General features: G+C 39.2%; 1 protein-coding gene across 24 annotated transcripts in view; it reads right to left on the bottom strand.

Annotated features, from left to right (window-relative positions):
- The window catches only part of REPS2 (RALBP1 associated Eps domain containing 2), a 268261-nt gene extending 245593 nt beyond the window's left edge, over positions 1–22668 (bottom strand). For 9 of the 24 annotated variants that reach the window (XM_072614235.1, XM_072614252.1, XM_072614241.1 and 6 more), the window contains exon 1: positions 22141–22658. In XM_072614235.1, coding sequence (XP_072470336.1) covers positions 22141–22494 — 354 coding nt within the window. In that variant the 5' untranslated portion in view covers positions 22495–22658. Of the gene's footprint in view, positions 1–22140 lie in introns of all 24 variants that reach the window. The other 15 variants (XM_072614243.1, XM_072614247.1, XM_072614236.1 and 12 more) reach the window with 4 other exon arrangements.
- Between the last annotated feature and the right edge of the window lie 328 nt (positions 22669–22996).

Below are 22996 nucleotides of genomic sequence, written 5' to 3' on the forward strand. Positions count from 1 at the left end.
TTGTCAGGGCTGTAGCTCATGGCGTAGACACTAGTACATGTATCGAGATGTGCCCACATGCAGGTTGCTTACTTAATTGCTTACTTAATCACACGTGTGTCAGTCAGTTCTCTCTTCCCATGGAATAAAGAAAGCTTTTTGTTTATTAAAAGAAAAAAAAAAAAAGAAGAGGGTATACTCTGGGAACCTGTAAGGTCTCAGTTCCTCCAAGGTGGCACAACCAAGGGAGAGGAGTTTACTCCTCTCCCTGGCCTGTGCACTGGTCTGGGAGCAACCAAAAACTTTTCTGCCCAGAATCTGGGAGTAGAATTCCCTCACCACAACTGCCTCCAGCTCCACCACACCAGCACTCCTCTTTACCCCAGGGCCAGGCTCAGGACTGAGATTCAGATCAGCAGCTCAATTCCCCCTGGGGCTCTAGGTGGAGGGCTCCAAAAATGGATGCTGCCACTGCAGTGGCTGCTGCTGGCAATCCAGACCAAGCTCCCCTCTCCTGGGTAAAGAAGCCCTTCCTCTGACCTTTGAAGCTGTCTGTGGCATTTGTGAGTTGAGCAACCTGGGAATTGCTGCTGCCAGTGGCTCCCTGAAGCCTGTTTTGGCTCCTGTCCCTGCCACACGGCATGGCCCACGCTGGGCTGGGCTGCACTCCACTCCGCGCCCAGTGTGATTGACCTTTCTTGTCAGCCTTCCAGGCTGTCCTGGGCTGGAAATCGCCTTCACTCTGTCGTTTCATGGGTTCTGCTGCTCCCAGATCTTAATTCCTGAGAGCAGGTAATGGTTTTTTTTCTTTTTTTTACCTTTATTTGTATTCCCAGTGCTTAACACAATAGTTAATTAAGAAATGCTTATTAATTTAACTTGACTATGCCACATAGTGGCCTTTAGTAATAAAAGATGGTGTTGATCTACCAATCAGTGAGTTAATACCAGTCTGTAATTTACAAATCTAGAATCACGGAAACAACACTGGAAAATGGAAAAGAGCAATAGATTTAGAATAAGCAGTTATGTGTTCATATCCTGGCTCTGCCACTTACTATTAGTGAGTTCTTGGTCAAGTCACATTTTCCTCATCCATAAAACAAAAGGAACTGTTAATGACTCAGTTGACAGAGTAGAGGGCTTGAAGTCAGGAATATTCATCTTCCTAAGTTCAAATCCAGCCTCAAACACTTACTAGTTGTATGACCCTGGGCAAGTCACTTAACTCTATTACCTCAGTTTCTCATCTGGAAAATGAGCTGGAGAAGGAAATGGCAAATCACTCCAAATGAGATCACAAAGACCTGGACATGACTGAAATGATTGACCAAAAATATAAATAGCTTCTACTGTCCTTTCCAGCTCTAAATCTATTATACATACTGACAAGGTATCAGACATCCCAATACTGTAGCAGTTTCTCAAGTTTTTCCTCCTTACTATTCTTCTCACAAGCCTTTCTATTTCCATACTCAGCATTTTCACTAGCTGTCCTCCCTCCTTTATCTCCATAGCCTGCCTTCCCTACCAACCCTCAAGTCCTATGTAGAGAATCTAATTTTTCATGAGTCTTTCCTGATCCAAAACCCTTCCTAAATTGGGTCCTTCTTACCTTTCAAATTTTCTTTTATCTTCTTTCCACATACTTTATGATCCGGTTGCATGGCCTCCTTGCTCTTCCTGTGTGAAGAACCTGAAACATTCTCCTTCCTTATCTCTACCTCCTAGTTTCCTTGGCTTTCCACAAGTCTTAGCTAAAATCTCACCTTCTACATGAAGCCTTTCTCAAATCTTTCTTAATTCTAATGCCTTCTTTCCATTGACTCTCTCCACTTTGTCCTCTATATGGCTTGTTTCTATACAGTTGTTTGCATGTGATCTCCACCCCCTATTACTCTGTGAGCAGTTTGAGGACAGGGTTTATTTTTGCATTTCTTTGTATCCTCTTCCATTAGCATAGTGCCTGATATATAGTAGGTACTTAATAAATGTTAGGTGATTAAATAAATATAATTCTGAAGGTGGAAGGCACTATGCTTCCTGAGTCAGGTTAAAAAATAATGAGTCAGGTTAAAAAAAAAGTAAAGGAAATCTTTAAGCTCTTAGGAAGCAAGGGCACTATATAAATTCAAGGACCTCCTGAAGTACAAATATAGTATTATTGTGTATGTGTATGTATGGGTGGGAGGGTGTGTGTGTGGGTGGGTGGGAGGGTGTGTGTGTGTGTAGCATATACGTAGTGATTTATAGCTACATCACACTAGATTAATTTTGTGGAGAATTAGGTTATCTGATCTAAGGAACACTGATGAAGCAATCAAATACAGAATTCATGTAACTAAAATGGCAAATGCTTCTAGCTTACTCAGATATAATTATAAATCTGTCAAATGCTTGTTTAATGTTGGCTGAAGTCCTACAAATGATGCATGATATACTTAGAAATAAATAAGCCTATAAGGATTATAATTATGAATCTAGCAAAAGGATTCCATCATCTAATGAAATAAATGAAATTCATTATTTTCACTCAGTTGGGAAGTATTGTAAATACCCTATTTGAGAGAAAGGCAATATGGATAGAGAGACAGCAGGAATCCCATGCAAGCAAGAAGTGCCTTAGTAAATGAGGTTAAACTTAGAAAATCCAAGGTGATTTATCTCGAGAATTTAGATCACTAACCCTGGGAAAAGAAACAGAAGGAAGAAATGCCAAAATACCAACAGAACTCAGTTCAACATAAATTTGTATGTAAATCCAATCTGATCTTAAATCTGGTAAAGTACCTAAATGAATGCTTAATCTCACTGCTAGAAACACTGGGACAAACTGGAAAAAAAAAAGAATAGAAAAGTAATAAAAATCACTGGAGGCCACAGAAAATGAACTTTAGGAGAAAAGACAAAAACCAACCAACAATGAAATCCCTAATTGATATAGATATAAAAGTTGCTTAGAGAAAAAACAGCCTCTCTGGTCAAGGTGAAAACATCCAAGGTAGCATGATGAATGAAGTAACTAAAGCCAATTTATAAAGAAGAATACTTGGCTCCAATTCAGCAAACACTTCCCAGGCCAGCACGAAACTGTCAAAACAAAGGTGAGTTTCACTTTTTAATTAATATCTATAGGTATATTTACCTCACAGGACCTTTAAGACAAGGGAGCTAGTAAAAAAGCTATAAGCATTGTTACTGTCAGTGACCTAAGGAGTGCTTCAAAGGAAAACCTAGTTTGGGTTCAAACTACTATTCTCAAAAAGGAGTAAACTGGCAAATTAATTCAGTGGGAAGACTTGGCCCTTACTGAGAGAACTGGTTGCTCTATTATTTAAAGACTGTGAGTGGCAGGCATTTCACAAACAGCTTAGAATTCATATTGTTCACCTGACCACGCACTTTGTTTTCACAAAGCAAGATGGGTAAAATAGTTCAAGAACCTTTCACCCTTATGATCAAATTCTTTCAAACCTTTCTTTGTAGGGAAAATAAACACTCATTTAATCATTACAATAAGGCATTTTAAGAAGTACAAAAGGTAATGCACACATTTTTAAAAGTAATTTTATGGATATTCTTGTTTTTCCATTATCTGCATCTCCCACTGTATCCCCTTCCTCTGCCTCTCAGAAAGCCCTGCTTTATGACAAAGAATAAAAAGGGGAGTGGGGGAATGGTTCAGCAAAACTAACCAACATATCAAAAAGTCTAACATTATACTCAGTGTTCCAAAAAAAGCAGGATATGACGTTTTTTCACATATTTGGGGCCAAGTCATTATAATTTCTCAGCATTCAGTTTCCTTTATTTTGTCATTGTTCTTTCCATTGACACTGTCACTCTTTGTGTATTTTTTCCCTGGCTCTGCTCACTTCATTCTGCCTAATTCACATGAGGCTTCCCATGCTTCTCCGTATTAATCCTATTTCATCATTTCCTACAATTAAATAATATCCCTTCCATTACATTCATGTAGCATAACTTGTTTAGCCACTCCCTAGTCAATGGGTATCTCCTTTGTTTTCCATTTCTTTGTTACTACAAAAAAGAGCTGCTATAAATATTTTGATTTATATGAGGATATTACTTTTGTCATTGACACTATTGAGGTATGTTCTTAGCAGTGGAATCCTTGGGTCAGAAAGTAGGGATATTTTAATCACTTTCTCCAAATAATGGGATGGGTGTCACAAAGAAGGAGCTCGGGATTGGGAGTCAAATGATCTGGTTAAAATTCCAGCTCTCCCACATATCAGCTATTACCTTAGGCAAGTATCTATCATCTCTGGGTCTCAGTTTCATCATCTAAAAATACTTTCTAGCCATAAAATTCTATAATTCCATGACTACATAAGTAACTTTTTTTATTATCATGGAAAACTGGGACACAAAGCAGCTAACAAACTAATTTGTCACATTCCCAGATGGACTGCAATATTACTAATACCATCTTCCAACACAAACGCCTGTTTTTATATGGTACGTTATAGGATTAAGTACACAGTTACCACAGTGACCAATTTTCCAGAAAATAGTAAAAAATAATAGCTTGCACTTATATAGTTGTTTAAGATTTGCAATGAGTTTTTAAAATGTTATTTCATTTGATGCTGACAATAACCCTGTTGTGAGGTAGATTTAGTACCCACAATTTCATTAGTATAAAAAATGCCAGGGCAGGAAATTTAATTTACTAATGCAATTTGGCAACTTCTGCTGCTATGTTTACTTAAAGAGTAAAGGTTAAGTGAGTTACCCAGGGTCATAGAGCCAGTATGTATTATGATAATAATAACAACAACAACAACAACTAAATTTATATATCATTTACTATGTGCCAGGCACTGTGCTAAGTGCTTTACAAATATCATCTCATGTGATCCTCACAATGTGGGAAGTAGGTGCTATTATCAACCCAACTTTGGAAACAAGGAAACAGAGGCAAACAGAGATTGAGTGACTTGCCCAGATTCAGAGAGGTAGTAAATGTCTGAGAACAGATATGAATTCAAGTCTTCCTGACTCCAGGCCCAGAGCTCTATCCACTGAGCCACCTAGCTCTCACCTAACTGGCAGACGTAGGACTTGGAATCACGAAGACTTGGATTCAAGGATAGTTTTCTACTGATTGTAACACACTGCACATATATTAACCCATATGGCATGAAAAAGGAAAAAAATGATTATTTTTCCATATTGTCTTCACAAAGATGTATCAAAGGAAAGTTCTAATTAAAAAACCACACCATCTGTTTAACTTGAATTCCATAGTGCATGGATATATGTGTGTTTATTTGTAATATAGATATATGCAACGTATTATATGTATATCAATATATGTGGTGTTGTACAGCAGCCTCAGTCATGTCCAACTCTTTGTGATCCTGTTTGGGGGTTTTTGACAAAGACACTGGAATGGTTTGCCATTTTTTCCTCCAGCTCATTTTATAGATGAGGAAAACAAGATTAAGTATCTTGTCCAGGGACAAGTAACTTGTCCAGGGTCATGCAGCTAGTAAGTGTCTGAGGCCAAATTTGAACTCAGGAAGATGAGTCTTCCTGACTCCAGGCCAGGTCTTCTATGCCACATAACTGCCCGTCAATATATGTAACAGAAATACATGTATATAAATAATCTATGAATACATGTATTCGCTATTATATACATATATCTTTATTAGATATATTCACATATATCTGTGTATGTGTGTGTATATGCTATCTCCACATCAAAGAAAATCCATGAACATTTCAAAGAACTGAACACTGCTCATGAACCAAAGGGTACCAAAAGTTCTGTAGAATTATAGGGCAAAAAAACAATCTTGATGGTGGCTTGGAAGGTTTGGAAGCAACTAAGATATAGGGGGGAAATGGGAAATCAGTCCTGGATTTCCTGGAATCAGTAGTGATATATTAGTGTATATATTAGTTTCAACAGCCTCTCTAGACTACAGATTTGCAACTTGACTGCTAATTATACTTCTGTCTTTTTAAGTGGGAAAGGAAATACGGAAAGTTACAGTTTAAATGTCATCTATGAAGTATCTATGAGAAAACCAAGAGTTTAGTTATGATTATGGAGAGTTAACCACGATGACTAGGAAGGGACTGAAAGGATTATGAGAACACTGTTGAGAGAACCTTGTCAAGAAACATTACGATGACAGTTGCTGAGAAGAGATTTAAATTGGCATCCAAAGAAATCTAAATGGTGGAACTATGTTGCTAGAAAGGAGGAAAAATCCTAGGAGCAGTAATGGTTAGAGATGACCATGGCTCTAATCTTTATTATAGCTGATACATTGTAAATAATTGTATCTTTCTTTGATTATTTGTTATGCTATCTTTTATATAATCTGTATTTTTATTTTATACACTATATTTTATATATACTAAATTCTATAGCCAATAACCTTGATACTTACTTAAGCTTAGAAGATAAATAGGTTTGATATAGTGAGGATGGACAAAAGTGTAAAAGAAAAGAGATTTCTCCCAATTACTTAATAAATCATATTAAATAAACTGGAATAGGATCTTAGAACTAATTCATTGATAAGAGATGTTATAATTTTAGTATTAATAAGGAAATATCAGAACAAATCCCCTGACAATAACAGAAGCCAGGCTGAGAATAAATGAGGTAACAAGCCCTACTTCTCAAAATCAGGGCCTGTCAGGGAAAGCTATGAAAGGTTAACCTACAAGACAGAGTAAAATAGAAGACAGGACATCAGCACGGAGAACCAATTTTTTAACAACCCAGTCACACTATTCCTTGACAGAGTTATGATAGAACTTAATTTAGTTCACTCATCACATATGTACTAAGTATCTACTACATGCAGAACAGCGGTATCAAACTCACACAGAAATAGGAGCCATATATGGAGATGCCTGTCAGTGCGTACTGACTCAGAAAACCACACTTCACGATTAACTGTTTTACTGCATTTATGTTTGCTTTGTTAAATACTGCCCAATTATATTTTTACCTGACTCTCATAGCACTCAGAGAGTTGCACAAGCCTGGTATTTGACATTTCTGGTATAGTTCATTATGGTAAAAACTGAGGGAGATACATACTTTATATAAGATTCAGTCTCTGCTTTTAAAAAACTTACATCCTAGTAGGGAGCTAAGACAAAAAAAACAGATAGATATAGTTAATACAAAATAATGCCAAAGTGTACAAGATAGGTAAGTACAAGAAACAAACTGATCAAATAAGGAAATGTTTCCTAGAGGAAGAGGAATTTGAGCTGGAATTTAAAGAAAAGGAATTCAACACATAAATAGGGGAGTGGTACATTGCAGGGATCCCTATACCTGAACATGAACAAAAAGGCACAGATGGTGAGAGGTCTATTTTGACTTGTGCATATGAGTCTACAGATGAGAGTAGCATGAGATATACCTAGAAAGGTAATGAAGGCCAGAACAAATTGTGGAGGGCCTTGAATACCAGGTTAAAGAGTTTGAACCTTATGTGGTACACAACAGGGAGCACGGAAGAGTTCTGAGTCAGAGTATTATGTCCAAATCTATGCAAATAGAAGGAATCTGACAGCTCTGTAAGTGAAAGGCAGGAGGTAATAAAGAAAAGAAGCAAGAAGACATATTAAGACATATTGTAATAGATTAGGTCGAGAAGGCTACTTATTAGTGGGAATGGAAGTGAGAAATATTCATCATTTTCCACTATATAGCACAACTGGGAATCCAAAAGCAAAAAGAGCCTCTCTTTCCCTCTCCCTCCCTCTCTTCCCCCCCCCTCCATACATATATATATGTATGTATGTATGTATATATATATATATATATAAATATACACACATATAAATGAACTAGATATCAGGTATTTTACCCACAATAAAACTCTTTCTGAGTTCTTTTTTAAAAGAAGTCACTTAAAACCTATTCACTCTTGGAAGAGGACCTATATGTGCAAAAATATTTATAGCTCTTTTTCTGGTGGCAAAGAACTGGAAATTGAAGGGGATGCCCACTAATTGGAGAATGGCTGAAAAATTTATCGTGCCATAAGAAATGACAAGCAGAATGGTTTCAGAAAAACTTGTGAAGTCTTATATGAACTGATGCAAATGAAATGAGTAGACCAGGAGAACACTGTACAATAACATCAATATCTACAATGATCAACTGTGAATGACTTAGCTATTCTGAGTAATACAATAATCCAAGACAATTCCAAAGGACTTATGATTTTAAAAAAACGTTATCCATCTCCAGAGAAAGAATTGATAGAATCTGAATGAAGATCAAAACGTACTTTTTTAAAAATTTTTCTTAGTGTTTTTTTATCTGTGTTTTCTTTTGCAGCATAGCTAATACAGAATTATGTTCTCCATGACTTCTTATGTACAATCAATATTAAATTGTTTGCCTTCTCAGTGAGGTGGGTGGAGAAGAAAGAAGGGAGAGAATTTGGAACTCAAATTGTTAAAAAAAAAAAATGAATGTTAAAAATTTTTTACATGTAATTGAGAAAAATAAAATAAGGGACAAAAAAGAAAAAATTATTTAAAACCTTAATTTAAACATAATTTTAACAAATGTATTTAACAACTCCCTAACTCATAGCAAATTATTAGTAATAATTAGGAGATTTCATTGACAGCAGGAAGTCTGAAGAAACAGACAAAAAAAGCAAATATAATAACTCAAAGGACACAGCTATGTGTTGCTTCTGTAGAAGTGGGGAGACTATAAATATGGAACACAATGTGTAATGTCAGATTTTTTCAATGTGTTAGATTGGCTGAACTCCCCCTCACTTTTTTTTTTTTATTCTTAGTAAAAAAAAATGGCTCTCTATACAGGGAAAGGGATATTTTGGGAAACACAGGTGATATGAAAACAAATGATATTAATAAAAATTTACTTTAAAAATTTTTAAGGGAGTCAGGAAAAGTATAATTTATTTTAAACCACTGAAAATGGTCAAAATTTTAAAACTGATGGTTCAGTGAAGGGTTAAACAACTGCTAGTTACCTAAAAACATAACGTGGAATGATTCACTCCTCCAAGGACTATGAATACATGAGGTGTTGTTATGTAACATTGAAATAACTTAAGACTGGTAACATTTTGTCAAGTCAAAATCAGTAATGGCTAAAAAAAAAACCCAAAAAAACAACAAAAAACAACAAAAAAAAACTTCTAAAAACTGTTGAGAACTAGCTCTAAACTGTAGAAATATATCCAATTCCTACTGTGTAGTGAGATTTTCAAGGTTAAATTTTCAATTTAACAATAATCCCTCAAGTAAAAAGATTAGTCGTATTGATGTTTAAAAATAAGTCAAATGACCGACTTCCACTCCCCGGGGTGAACTACTGAGCGAACTGTATGAAGAACAGTATTTATCATAGCAGATAAAGATGTCTTATGGAGAGTATGCTTTCTGTTTCAACTAGATGAAATGCTAGGTGTGCCACATTAGCGGATGTTGCCATCTAGAATGTGCATGAGCACAGAAGGACTGAACAGAAGGGATGTGAGATGGGCCAAAAGAAAGTGGCAGCAATAGGGAATCTTACACTGGACACAAGATATAACAGATTTCACCACTGCCAGGCTGGCTGAAAAAGCTAAACTAGAAGAACATAAAACACCCACAACAGTGAAATACCAGTTAGTATCTGTATCAGAGGAGCTCAGTCCAGGATTATCAGGTCACAAGGAGCATTTTTAGAAATTTACACATTACTGATGCAATATTGAGGGTAAAAATAGCCTACCTAAACAGGATTTTCCAGGCAGCTAGGTGGCAAAGTAGATGGAGTATCCAGCCTAGAGCCAGAAAGACTCATCTTCCTGAGTTCTTTAGACACTTACTGGTTGTGTGACCCTAGGCAAGTCGCCTAAACCTATTTGCCTCAGTTTCCTCATCTGTAAAAGGAGATAGAGAAGGAAATGGCAAACCACTCCAGGATCTTTGCCAAGAAAACCCCAAATGAGGTCATGAAGAGCTGGGCAAAACTCAACCACAACAGAGATCTGAGTTAAAAAATGCCCTCAGATATTTACTAGCTAGCTGCTTAACCCTGAGCAAGTCACAGCCTCAGTTTCTACATCTGTAAAATGAGCTGGAGAAGGAAATGGCAGGAAATGGCAAACTACTCTAGTATCTTTGTCAAGAAAACTCCAAATAAGGTCATAAAGAGTTAGACATGACTGAGCAACAACAAAACAGGATTTTGAACGACATAAATAACTATAAATAATATAAACTTTTGTTAGTTCATTCAGCGTAATTAATTAAGTATCACACAAAGGAGAAACTGTCTGGGGTAGCAAGGTACTATGGAAAGATTACTGAATTTAAAATCAGGGAACCTGGGTTCCAATCCTAGAGCCCTTTAACCTCTGTGAGTCTCAGTTTTCTCATCTGTTAAAGGAAGTGGACTGAACTACATTAGTAGGTCAAACTCAAATAAAAATGAAGACCACTTAACTTTACATTAGGATACCTACATGCCACATATTGAATTAACACTACAAATTAACACTGTGTTCTACTGTACTTTTATTTATCTTATTAATATTTCTCAATTACATCTAAATCTAGTTCACTTGCATTGGGAGTATTGCCCACAGTCTGTGTCCAAAGATGTGTTAAACATCTTCAGATTAGATGAACCCTTTCTGCTTTAAACCTGTTATCCTATGAATCATCTCAAAATTTCAATGAAATGAGGGGAGGAGGAGAAAGCGCATAAATCTGACAAGTTGTTAACTATAAATGGAGATAATTCTGAGATGCAATTAACATAGGATCAGATAACAAAACTACACATTTCCCCAATAATACCTAGCCCTTGGCTTTCTTCAAAGGCCACCTCCAATAACTCATCACTATCACCAAAGTCTTACTTCAACACTTCATCATGGCACACAGGTGCTCCTGGCTTCTTCCAGGACATTCCAGTGAAGAGCAAGCTCTATAAGATCTTACCAAAAGTGAAAAGCTTTGACTAACGGATAGTGACAACCTCTATGTATCTGCTGCCTTAGGACCAGCAAGGTTATATTTTCATGAAAGGGTTGGATTTTTTTATTTTATTTTTTATTAGCAATAATAGATTTGCATCATAAGTTAGTGAGGACCTGAAATCCATGTGGTAGTGGTTGTTGCTGAGCATCTGACTCTTTGTGACCCCATTTGGGGTTTTCCTGGCAAAGTTACTGGAGAGGTTTGTTATTTTACATTTTACAGATGAGGCAGCTGAGGTCAACAGGGTTAAATGACTTACTCAAGTTCTGAGGTTGTATTTGAACTCAGTTCTTCCTGACTCCAGACCAGGCACTCTATCCACTGTGCCACCTACCTACCCTACTCCATGTTAGGACCCGATAAAAAGGGACCTCACCAGCCAGTCCAGGGCTTCTCAAATTTTTGGTGTATCATAAACCCCTTTGGAAGTGTGGTAAAGCCTATGAACTCCTTCCCAGAATAATGTTTTTAAATGAATAAAATATAACGTATGTGTGTTCATCCTTCCTTGCCAAAGAAGACCATGCCATCAGAGAAATAATGATATGACTTGCATTTGACTTTGTTTTGAGTGAGGCAGGGCTGTGCAGGTCACCAGTCTCACTTCTCCAGAGCCATCAGGATCACTGGAGATGACCCAGGATGAGGCAATTTTGGGGGGTTAAGTGACTTGCCCAAGGTCACACAGTTAACGAGTGTCAAATGTCTGAGGTGAGAATGATAAAATATAATACATATGATTAAAAGAAAACCACTTATATTGGAGAAAGTTATCACTATTAAAAATAAGAAAGAGTTAACAGACTCCAGGCTATCTTAATAGTCCAGTCTTCTCATTTGACAGCTTAGGAAACTGAAGCCCAGGAGAGTTAATTTAGTTACAGAAACTCAAAGAGTTGAAGAAAGAGAAACCTGAACATTTTTCAGGTTTTTCCTAACAAATCCTTCTCCAAATTAAAGAGGATATACAATCACTTCCTCACTTTTAAAGGCCTTTAGTATTCTGTCTAAGAAGCACTGACTTTCTGTTAACTTTATGACCAAAGATGGAAGCAGCAGTTTCCATTGCAAATAGCAGGTACTTTCACCTTTGACAAAGGAGTAGGTTTTTTGGGGGGGAGGGGGGAAGGAGCCAGAGTCAAAAACGTAAAAAGCAAGAAATAACCCTAAGGCTGCATGCCACCTACTAAAGCAAACATTTAGCAAGCCGCTCAACACTTCATATTCCCCAAGGTAGATCATCACAAAAATATGAAACTGGGACAGTGATCACATCACTCTTTTTGTTAATCTTTGATTTACTTACTTTTTGAATTTATCCACCAACTTTCCCAATTCTCCTAAAACAAATTCCCAAATATAACTGCTGTAGTTACTGCCTTATGACACTGCTAATGTACAATGGTCCTACACTTTCTGATTTCCAACTATTTATCTATAAATAATACCCAGATTTTTTTTTGGCTCACATTAACTTTTTGCAAAATTCCATCTCTTTCTGACCTTTCTTCTACCTGATCCTTCCAGCTACGAAAGGATTTATTCTAAATAAGTCTCTAAAAACAAACTTAGAATCATAAACTAGAAAGCTGTTGGACCCCATCCCAGTCATCTAGTTCCCCCTGAAATCTGTCCAGTCACCATAACTCTCTACAAGGTATGCTATATCCTAGTAAGATAAGAGCTAGTTTACCAGGTAAAAATTAGAGCAGGTAAGAAGTTAGCCCAAACAACAGATGATGCAATCTCCAAATTAGAGTGACCTCAGTAGGTATGGAAAGAAGAAACATATGAGGGATGTTAGATATGGTAGGAAAACTGCCATGTGTTTAGAAAAAGATTCTTTTTGCAGACACTTCTATAGACACTGTGTCCCAAACAGAGAGATGTATGATGTAATCTCAGGTATTCAGCAGCCCAAAAGGAAAAAAAAAAAGTGTCATGTATTCTCTATAAACATATCCTCAATTCTATTGCATCATGGAAATAGGTAAACCACGAGTATGAAACAGTTTTGGTTTTTTTCTTAAGCTAACACTCAAATATCTGTGAATTTCCTTTTACTGGATAGAAAATAGGTTTGTTACAAGCCTGCTATCAATATAAACTAGCCACAGTTTTGAAAAATGGGTGGTGCTTATCTATAGCAGCCATATATTATGAGCCTCTTAGAGTACTGGACTTTGTCTTATCTACTAGCATAGTAGTTTAAGGACGATGTTGTCTAAAAAGAAAGAAGTTTGTATGGTTTAAAGTTGTTTGCAAAATTGTTGTTTAAGTTGTTTAAAAATTGCTTCCATTAAAAAAAATGTGATCTGAAACTGGATCAATTTGTGGCCTGCAGAGATCCTTACAGATGGTCTCCATTTCTATTTAAGTTTGATACTACTATGGCTAAGTGAATACAGCACCAGGCCAGGAGTCAGGAAGACCTGAGTTCTAATCTGATCACAGACACTTAATCACTGTGTGACCCTGGGCAAGTCATTTAACCCTGTTTGCCTCAGTTTCCCCAACTGTAAAAAGTGCTGTAAAAGAAAATGACAAACCACTCCAGAATCTCTGCCAAGAAGAACCCAAATGGGGTCACAGAGAGTTGGACACACTAAAAAAGTGACCGAACAACAACAATGCTTTGCATGGCTTCTTGTCTCATTTGTTTGTGATTATCTCATTCTTGTATTTAAAACCCCAGTGCCTTAGAACCAAGCTTGCAGAGTATGTACCTAATAAATGATTGTCCAATAACTGATTTTAATGAGTTCTTCATATTAACATTCTGGAATCAGGATAAAGTTTACCAGTTCACATAGTACTAACTATGTTTTTTGAATTGAAGAGGGAAAAAATACTCCAAAATAAAATTTTGAAAAATAAGCATGAAATGTTTTAATAATATAGCAAAGTGTGTTTGATTCTCACACACAAACACACATACACACACACACACAAAATTATTCAAGCATTTCCCAATTTAGTTTTGGATATAAGATAGCTGGCTAAAATGGGGGCTGTTTTCTCCACAAACGTAATGCTACAACACCTTACTGTCAAAGGTCTATAAAGTCAAAGCAATGGTTTTTCCAAGGTCAAAGTATGGCTGTGAGAGTCAGACTATAAGGAAAGCTGAGAGGCCCCACAATCAATGCTTTCAAATTGTAGTACTGGAGAAGACTTTTGAGAGTGCCTTGGACAGCAAGAAGATCAAACTGGTCAATAGTTAAAGAAATTAATTCAGATTATTCACTGAAAAGTCAAATACTGAAGCTAAAGCTTAAATACTTTGGTCATATAATGAAAATATGGGACTCACTGAAAAAGACCCTAATGTTGGGAAAGACTGAAGGCAAAAAGAAAGGGGGATGGCAAAGGATAAGATGGATAGATAGTGTCATGGAAACAATGAACATGAACTTGGACAGACTTCAAGAGGTAGTGAAGGATGGAAGGTATGTGCTTGACTCTGACGCAATTGAACAACAACAAATGCAATCACTGGGTGGTTATGTTCCCCAGGCAAGCCCCCAAAGGCTTATTAAACCCTTAATGTACCAGAAACATAGTCTTATAAAGATATGCCTATGGTGCTGGGGAGATAATGATGAAATAAGATACAGAACGTGACTATGGGGGTCACAGTCCAATAAAAGAGGATAAGCCTCATATGCAACAACAAACCTACAACTAAAACTAAAATGTGAAAGAAACATGAAAAGAAGAGGTACAAATAATTCGCTCTGAGAAATATGAGGAGGGAGAAAAACTTCATGGACCTGAGTTATGTCTTCCAAGGAGAGATTTCAAACTGAAGATTAGGAATGAGTGAGGAAGTAGTCCACTTCAGGCAAGGCATAAAGAAAAGGGGAGGACAAAAATGAGGTTTAGTGAGCCTAGTTTTTTCTGAATATAAAGTGTAGGAAAGGGACTAGTGCAAGCTAAGTTGAAATCAAATTGAGGAGAGCCTTAAGTGTTCAGCATAAGGCATTCATACAAAATTTAGTTGTAAACAGAAAGCCACAGTAGATGTCTGACTGGAGGAATGCTGAAATCAACGAGATATTAGAAAAATCAGGAAGACAGCCATACAAAGAATAAGCTGGAGATGAGATATTAGAGGCAGGAAGACCAGGTAAGAGGCTAGTTATGATGATAGCCCAGGCAAGAAAAAATGAAATCTCCAAAGTAGAGTAACCTCAGCAGATGTAGAAAGGAGAAGAAATATATAAGGGATGTTATAGAGATAGACTAAAGAAGACTAAATCCCCTCTGTCATTCTGGCTGACAGAATTATCTTTGACTCTCACCTCTCCTTGGCTGCTCATATCCAATCAACTGAAAGAAGGAACAGAGAAGTAGGAGCATGTTTCCCAGAGGAAGCTAAGGTAATCAAATTATGAATTCGAGAAATAAGAGAAGGGGCTTCCTTCTTCTGACTACTTTCTAGGAAGTAATTATAAGTATTCACTTCTATGGCACAGTAAGTCTTGCAAAACACTTTCCTCAAAAAATTTTTTATTAAAACCAAACAACTCTGTGAGAAAGCCACTCGTTGATGTGGGCAATCTCTCTAATATACTGATAGCATACCCATCCATGCCTACCCATCCCATACTACTTTTGTCCATGTTCTCGCAAAAGCTCATTATAAGGAGTCCTCCCTCATGTTGACATCATGAGGATGCCAGTGAAAGACTGGGGTTCTCCATCAGTTATCCCTTTTTCTCTTTACCACCTTTTTTTAACTGTAGGTCTTTGAAAACATCCTTTACCTCAGAAGCATCAAACAAGCAGCCCACAGCCCTCATACAGTCAGCAAATCTCCCCAGTGCAGCCTGAACCAGATTAAAATGTACCTGGGAAATATTTAGCAAAATAAATAAAAATTCAACAAAACATAAATAACTTACATTTTAAAACTAAGTCAATATTCGGCCTGCAGAGATCCTTATGTATGAATTGGTGGCCCCATTTCTACTTGAGTTAATACCACTGTTATATATATAGCTTCTTCCACATACTTCCTGGTATTTAATGCGTGTCATTCTCCTTATACCCACCACTTAAACCTTGCCCTTTGAATTTTCTAATTGTTCAGTCATTTTCAGGCATGTTCAACTCTTTGTGATCCCATTTGGGGTTTTCTTGGCAAAGATAGTGGAGTGGTTTACCATTTCCTTCTCCAGCTCAATTTACAGATGAGGAAATTGAGGCAAACAGGGTTAAGTGATTTGCTCAGGGTCACACATCTAATAAGTATCTGAGCTTGGATTTGAACTCATAAAGATGAGTCTTTCTGATTCCAAGCTCAGTGCTCTATCCACTTCACCACCTATCTGCCCTTTAGATGGGGGACACAATATACATAGGGGAGTGGTGATCAAGAAGGGGTAGTTGGAAAAGTGAGAAGGCTGATGAATGGAGCCATAGAAGAGACAAGAATAATGGAAGTATTGATTTGATCATGTTTCTAGAACTGGAAAGGGGAGAAGAATGAGGTGAAGGTACATGGCATATACATGGAAAATAGCAAAAGTGGCTAGTCAAAAGATGGCCAGGAATTAAAGAAACTGAGCTGAAATATCCAGCCTAGTTCATGAGGCTCCCCAACCAGGAACCTAGGTGATAATTGTTCATAATATTCCACCATCCTTCTACTTAAGATTTTATAAATGAGTTTATATTCTAAACCACTATGGCTTTTGGTGGCCATACTGATTCTCTTGATAAGGAAGTAAGGCTGACCTAGGTGGCTTTAAGTTCTTTTGTTATTTTGTTTGAGGTAGACAAATGGCTCATGGATAGAGCACTGAACCTGGAGTTCAGTCATTTCAGTCACATCTGAATCTTTGTGACCAAATTGGGGGTTTTCTTGGCAAAGATACTGCAGTGGTTTGCCATATCCTTCTCCAGCTCATTTTACAGGTGAGGAAACTGAGGTAAACCAGGTAAAGTGATTTGCCCAGGTCACACAACCAGTTTTTGAAGCACTATTTGAACTCAGGAAGAGTCTTCCGTCAGACCCAGCACTCTATCCACTTCATCTGGCTGTCCTGGAACTTGAATAAAAAGGCATTTCATTCAAACTCAACCTCAGAAACCTACTAGCCTTGTGACCCTGGACAAATCACTCAATTCCTGTCTGCCTTGATTTCCCCTTCTGTAAAATGGAGAACCTAACAGCATCTACCTCCCAGCATTTTTGTGAGGATAAAATGAAATAACTGTTGTTAGGTGCTTTCTAAACCTTAAAGCAACATATAAATACTAGCTATTATTATTTTCTTTATGGCATCTTGTCTACATCTAATAAATTTCTCTAAGAAATTGCTATAATTAATGTCAATGTTCTTTCTTCTACTCATTTCCCATTTGGGAGTGTCAACAAATCATTTAAATAAGTCAGTTAGAGGTGTTGTAATTGCATGCCATATCTATTTTTCACGTTTAACCTTTCTCCTAGCTTTGTATCAATTTTGATCTTTGCTCTAACATTACCAGTCTGACTATACACACGCAGCTGATTCAGGAATTACTCTCATGTCACTAAGTCTATTTTCTATCAAAATCCAATCAATTTAATTTTTGTAATATCATTTGGTCCTCAGCATGTCCAAAACCTTCCAATTCTTTTCTCAGAGAAACGCAGACACACACACACACACACACATATACATATATGTACATGTTTATATATGTGTGTATGTAGTAGGCTTTTGTGTAGTCTACAGTCTTTACTAGGATCCATGAACTTGGTTTGTGTTTTTAATATTTTGAAAACTATTTCAATATAATTGGATTCCTTTGTAATGCTATATATTTTATCTTATGCATTTAAAAGCATTATTCTGAAAAGGGGTACCCATCCTTTACCAGATTTCCAAAGGGGTCCAGGACACACAAAAAAATATGAAGAGACCCTGCTCTAGCATTTGTCATTCCTTAATCTTGGAACTATCTTTTCCAACCCATTTATCTCAGTTCTCATCCACACCCATCTCTGCACCAAGATTCAAAGTATATAATGATTTCATTGGAAGGCTCTTATTGGGATTTAAGTCAACTTTCCCAGCCTCATCATGGCTTGAGATGGCTGTTGGCATATAAGTTACAACTATTTAATGGTTTTATTTATACAAATACTCATCATGAGGTCTCTAGTAGAAGACCAAATGTCTCAACGAGAGATTGACTGACCAGAGAGGGACTATGCAGATGTGAGGTAAGGAGAGCAAAAATTCTTCTCGTCGTACAAAATGAGGAAACTGAGGCTGATTGAAATTAAATGGTATATCCAGTGTTAGTGCCAGGACAGGTTTCTTGAGGGACTCACCTGGGCACCATGCTGGGTAGTCACCATGTGAAAATATAATTCTAAACAAACAAGTGCCTTATGTTTTAAGCAAATCAGAAGCAAATTAAGGGGAAGATAGTATCAAATACAGTTGTCAACCTTATCAAGTCAGACACTGGTTCCATAGGCTGATACAGAGAACAAGGAGAAAAGGAGTCCCTGACAGAAAGGGAGAGACAGAGCCTCTTGTGCTAAAGATTAGTCAGGGGTTGAATGAGGTGAGCCAGGTTATCTATATATTCCAGCTACTTCTTAGTCTGGAAACAGCTTTCCTTTCTTTTCTTTTCTTTTCCTAGTCTTTCTACTGATACTGCCTGCTGCTTCCATTTGGAGCTTCTTTCCTTCTGTCCCATTTCTAAAAAACAAAAACAAAAAAACCCCTGAAACTCACCTGTCTTCCCGTATTCTTTAGGCCATAACCAACGTCAAGAAATTCTAACCAGTATTTTTGTTACCTTAATATGTTAAGACTAACACTCTTAACAAATATTTCCCAGGCTTTCATATTTTATCTTTCTGGTTTAGAATTATTTCATTTTACATTTTTTCTAGTACAGGTTTGTCTGCAAAAATAAAAAAAAAAGAAAAGAGAAGAAAGAAAAGAAAAAACTTTTCCCAGTATTACTTTATTTTAAAAGATATTAAGCAGAGTCTCTTTGAAATGGGAGTTCCCCCAAGGCAACTAAATTATCATTTAATTTAGACATAACTTTTTAGACATGTGCATGTCATATGAAGTAACAGGCATATGTTTCATTTTTACTTTGAGATACAAAATTCAATCGGAAAACCAATTTTGAAGAGGGAAGAAAGTTTCTGGTACTAAGAATACTTTCTGCAGGTAAAGCTCCAGAACACTTTGTAAATTTTAATTGTATGCTGATGGAAGGGGGGAAGAGAAAAGTGGTTGTTGCCATAGAAACAGCCTGAGAAGTTTAAGGCCTTCCAGCTTTAAGTAGTCATACCTGTTCGTCCACTTAATTCTAAACTTATTGGTTTCTGTTAGATAGGGGGAAAAGGTTAAGAATGAAGAATGTCTAAATTCACTTAATAGAGTGACTAGGATCTTAATAGCCACACCTAGGGTAAAGCAAATCATGAGCAACAATCCTTAACACAAACCAAGCAACGGTCAAGGGAAATGGAAGTAACTTACAACTGTTGTTGTTTTTAAATGACTGCTCTTGATGTTCATTTTAATCTAACTTTGTCTTTATTTAAAAAAAAAAAACAAGTTGGAGGAGAGGGACACATACATGTGTTGTACACCACATCTATTTAGAAATGGCCCCATAAACTAACATCTGAGAGAGGTCAAGAAATCTCCTCTAAATGGATTTCTTTCAGTCATCAAGATGTTGGACATTACCCACTCATACAGGAAATGCTCTAGGTTCTTTTTAACCACACACACCTCGAAACAGAACTTTGATACTCACATCCTTAAAGTCCCCCTGTCTCAGGAAGGCAAAAGTTGACAAACAACATGGTAAAATTTAATGTTTCCTTCCCCCCCCCCCCCCCCCCCCGCTCCCACCTTCACCCATCACACTATGAATTTCTTGACACCACAACATGATGCTGTTCCCAACTTTGTCACTGACTTACTGTGTGACCTACTTTGTTTGGTCCTGTCATTTCTTCCCCCATAACTGAGAAGGTGGTAGAGTATTCTATCTCTCAGTTTTCCTGTGGGTGTTATCAAGCTGATTTAATAAGGGTTTGGTAGGCATTCTTACAACCTTATTTAATTTTAATAATAAAGATCTGTGTTTAGAGAGCAGCTTCCTCCTCCCATCCCTCCACCCCCACTCCACTATGGGCTCAAAGTGACTTTCTAAAGATATTCTCTGAATCCATATAACTGGGGTGAGTTCTCATTTTACTTCAGGTGACATGGTTTGCTTACCTATAAAATGATGTGCCTAAGACCTGTGGGAAAAGAAGATTTAAAAGTACGTATTTTTTAGCCTAGTCAGTCCAGCAACAAGAATGAGTGTGCTAATTTGGGGTTGGTGGTGGTGGTGGTAGTAGTAGTAGTAGTAATAGCTACATTTACAGAGTGCCTACTTACTGTGCACGTGGCACTGTGATAAGAGCTTTACAATGACTGTCTATTTTGTTCCTCACAAAAACCCTGGGAGTTAAGTGCTATTATTATCCCCATTTTACAGATGAGGAATCTAAGGCAAACAGAGGTTAAGTGATTTGCCTGGGATCACACAACTAATACATTTCTAAGGCAACACCTGAACTCAGATCTTCCTAGACTCCAGAATATTATTCACTATACATCAGTGCCTCTCAATCAGTCTTATCAACATCATCATAGCTACTATTTATATAGCACTTCCGATGTGCTGGCAATGTGCTAAGTACTTTACAAATATTATTTCATTTAATCTTCACAAACACCTGGAGAGGTAGGTGCTATTATTATCATCCCCATTTTACTGAAAAGGGAACTGAGAAAAATGGAGAATAAGTGACTTGCCCAGAGTCACACAGCTAGTAACTCTCAGAGGTTGTATTTGAACTCAGAACAAAGGTCCAAGTTACTGCTAATATCATTGATATAATAATTTTTGAAAGAAAAAGCAATCCTGAATTCTGCAGATGGGAGCGAAAAGGACCAACCACACTGGCTAAAGGAAGACTGGATAAACATGGGTGCATAAAGGACTTAACTGTGTGATACATACCTACAAACTTTTAAAAGAGAAAGATTATTTATCTGCCTTGTCACAGTGTTACCAATTCCATTGTCTAGCCACAACACTACTCAGGTGAGTATTCTGAGTACGCTAAAGTCAAATTAATGTAAGAAGTTTTTATATTCCATATGTCAGAGGCCCTTCTCCAGCTCACAGCTGGATGCTCAAAATGATACCACACCACCAAACGTGGGCTGCAGCAGAACACCCACGGGGCTCAAAGAGCACTTGCACCTGAACAAGAAAATCAGAGAAAAAAAGATGGTGCCCGATGGGCTTTCTTCCACCATTTAAATAAAGCCCTCGGGCTCTCTCAATCAGCCTCCCACCTGGTCTCAGCAGAAGAGGAGGCGGAGCATATGTTCCTAAAGACTTCAATCCATGGAAGGTCTGGAGCGTCCAAGTGGGAACAAGCGTTCAGAAACGTAAACCTCAACCATCAGTCAACAGCCTGGCCTTCCCCTGTCTCCCTCCAACTAACTTAATCTGACCCAGAAAGTCTCAAGCTCTTCTGGAAGAGCCAGCGTAGTCTGAGGAGTAACAATGCTCCAGAGCCCAGATAGAGGAAGCCTGCTGTACAAACACAGACAGACACACAGCCCTTCTTTCCTCTCCCAGTTCCTATTCGCCCCTTCCCACGCACTCTGGATTCGTCCTCCAAGTTCTTCGCGAGAGAAGAGGAACCGGAGAGGGAGGGACAGAGGCGAACAAACAAAAGCCACCGCCGCCCCCGCACCCAACAAACTTTCGGTCCCTAAGGTAAAGACCAAGACATTCCCAAAAATGTCTGAGGGAAGTGGAGAGGGAGGAATACTGAAAACCTCGGGGGTGGGCGGCTGAACTTTTCGGAGAATCTGAGTGGGCAAGGGAGGCGAAAACCCCAACCCCTCCGCCCTGGGGAGGAGGAGGGTCCGAGCCCGGGCACCCTCCCGCTGTCCACGCCTCGTCAGTGCCCTGCGAATCTCCTCCTCGGCCCCCTTCCCTCCCAGCCCCCCAATCTGCCCAGCCCCGGTCTCCTCCGGCCGGCCGGCCCCCGGAACAAGGCACCGGGGGCGCTCCCTCACCCACCTGGTGAAGGGTCTCAGCGGGCAGCTGCGATGCCCTGAACAGATCTCCCACTTGGCTGGCCCCTGCGGCGGCTGCAGGTCCGGGGAGCGGGGCTCCCCTGCCCACCTCCGGAGGTGGCTGAGCGTGTCCAGAAGAGGAAGAGGAGGAGGTGGCCGAGGCACAGCAACAGCGCGCGAAGAGCTCGGAGTAGCGCTGCTGCTCGCTGTCACTCAGGGGCAGGGGCACCGGGCAGTAGCCCGCGCCGGCCCCCGACGACAAGGCGCCCGCAGCCGCAGCCGCAGCAGGGGCGCTGGCGTTGGCCGCTGCCCCGACGGCCCCCGCCGTCCCCGCCGCCGCCGCTGGTCCCTGCTCCATGGGCCGCCCGCGAGCAGCGAAAGGGAACTCGGCCAAGGCAAGGAAGCGCGCGGGGAGGCGGGGACCCCGGGGACAGCTGCGGCAGCTGGACTTTGCAGGCGGAAGGGCTGGCTGGTGCGGCCGCGGCCACCGCACCTCCCACCCCGGCCTCTCTCCCCCCAAGCCCTCTGCAGCGTTTACCCTGACTCCGCCAGCAGCCGGCCGCCGGGCCCGCGTCCCCTAGGTCTCCTTCTCCTTCTCCTCCTTCAAGCTGCCTCCCAACCCCTCCCCCTCCCCCTTTCCCTTCCTTTAATGTTGTGCCGCGGCAGCTCCTACCACATGGAAACAGAGAGAGGCGCCATTTTAGCCAATCAGAGGCCAGGGATCCCCGGGCCCGCGACCACTAACAGCCCCACACTCCCACACTCCCGCACACACTCAGAGCCTTCTCCCCGCCTCCAGCCTCCGCGCCGGGCTCTGTGCGCGCAGCCGCTGCCCTGCTCTGCCGCTGTGATGCCCCAGG

This window comes from Notamacropus eugenii, chromosome 5, assembly GCF_028372415.1.
Source record: "Notamacropus eugenii isolate mMacEug1 chromosome 5, mMacEug1.pri_v2, whole genome shotgun sequence".
NCBI classification, from domain to species: Eukaryota; Metazoa; Chordata; class Mammalia; order Diprotodontia; family Macropodidae; genus Notamacropus; species Notamacropus eugenii.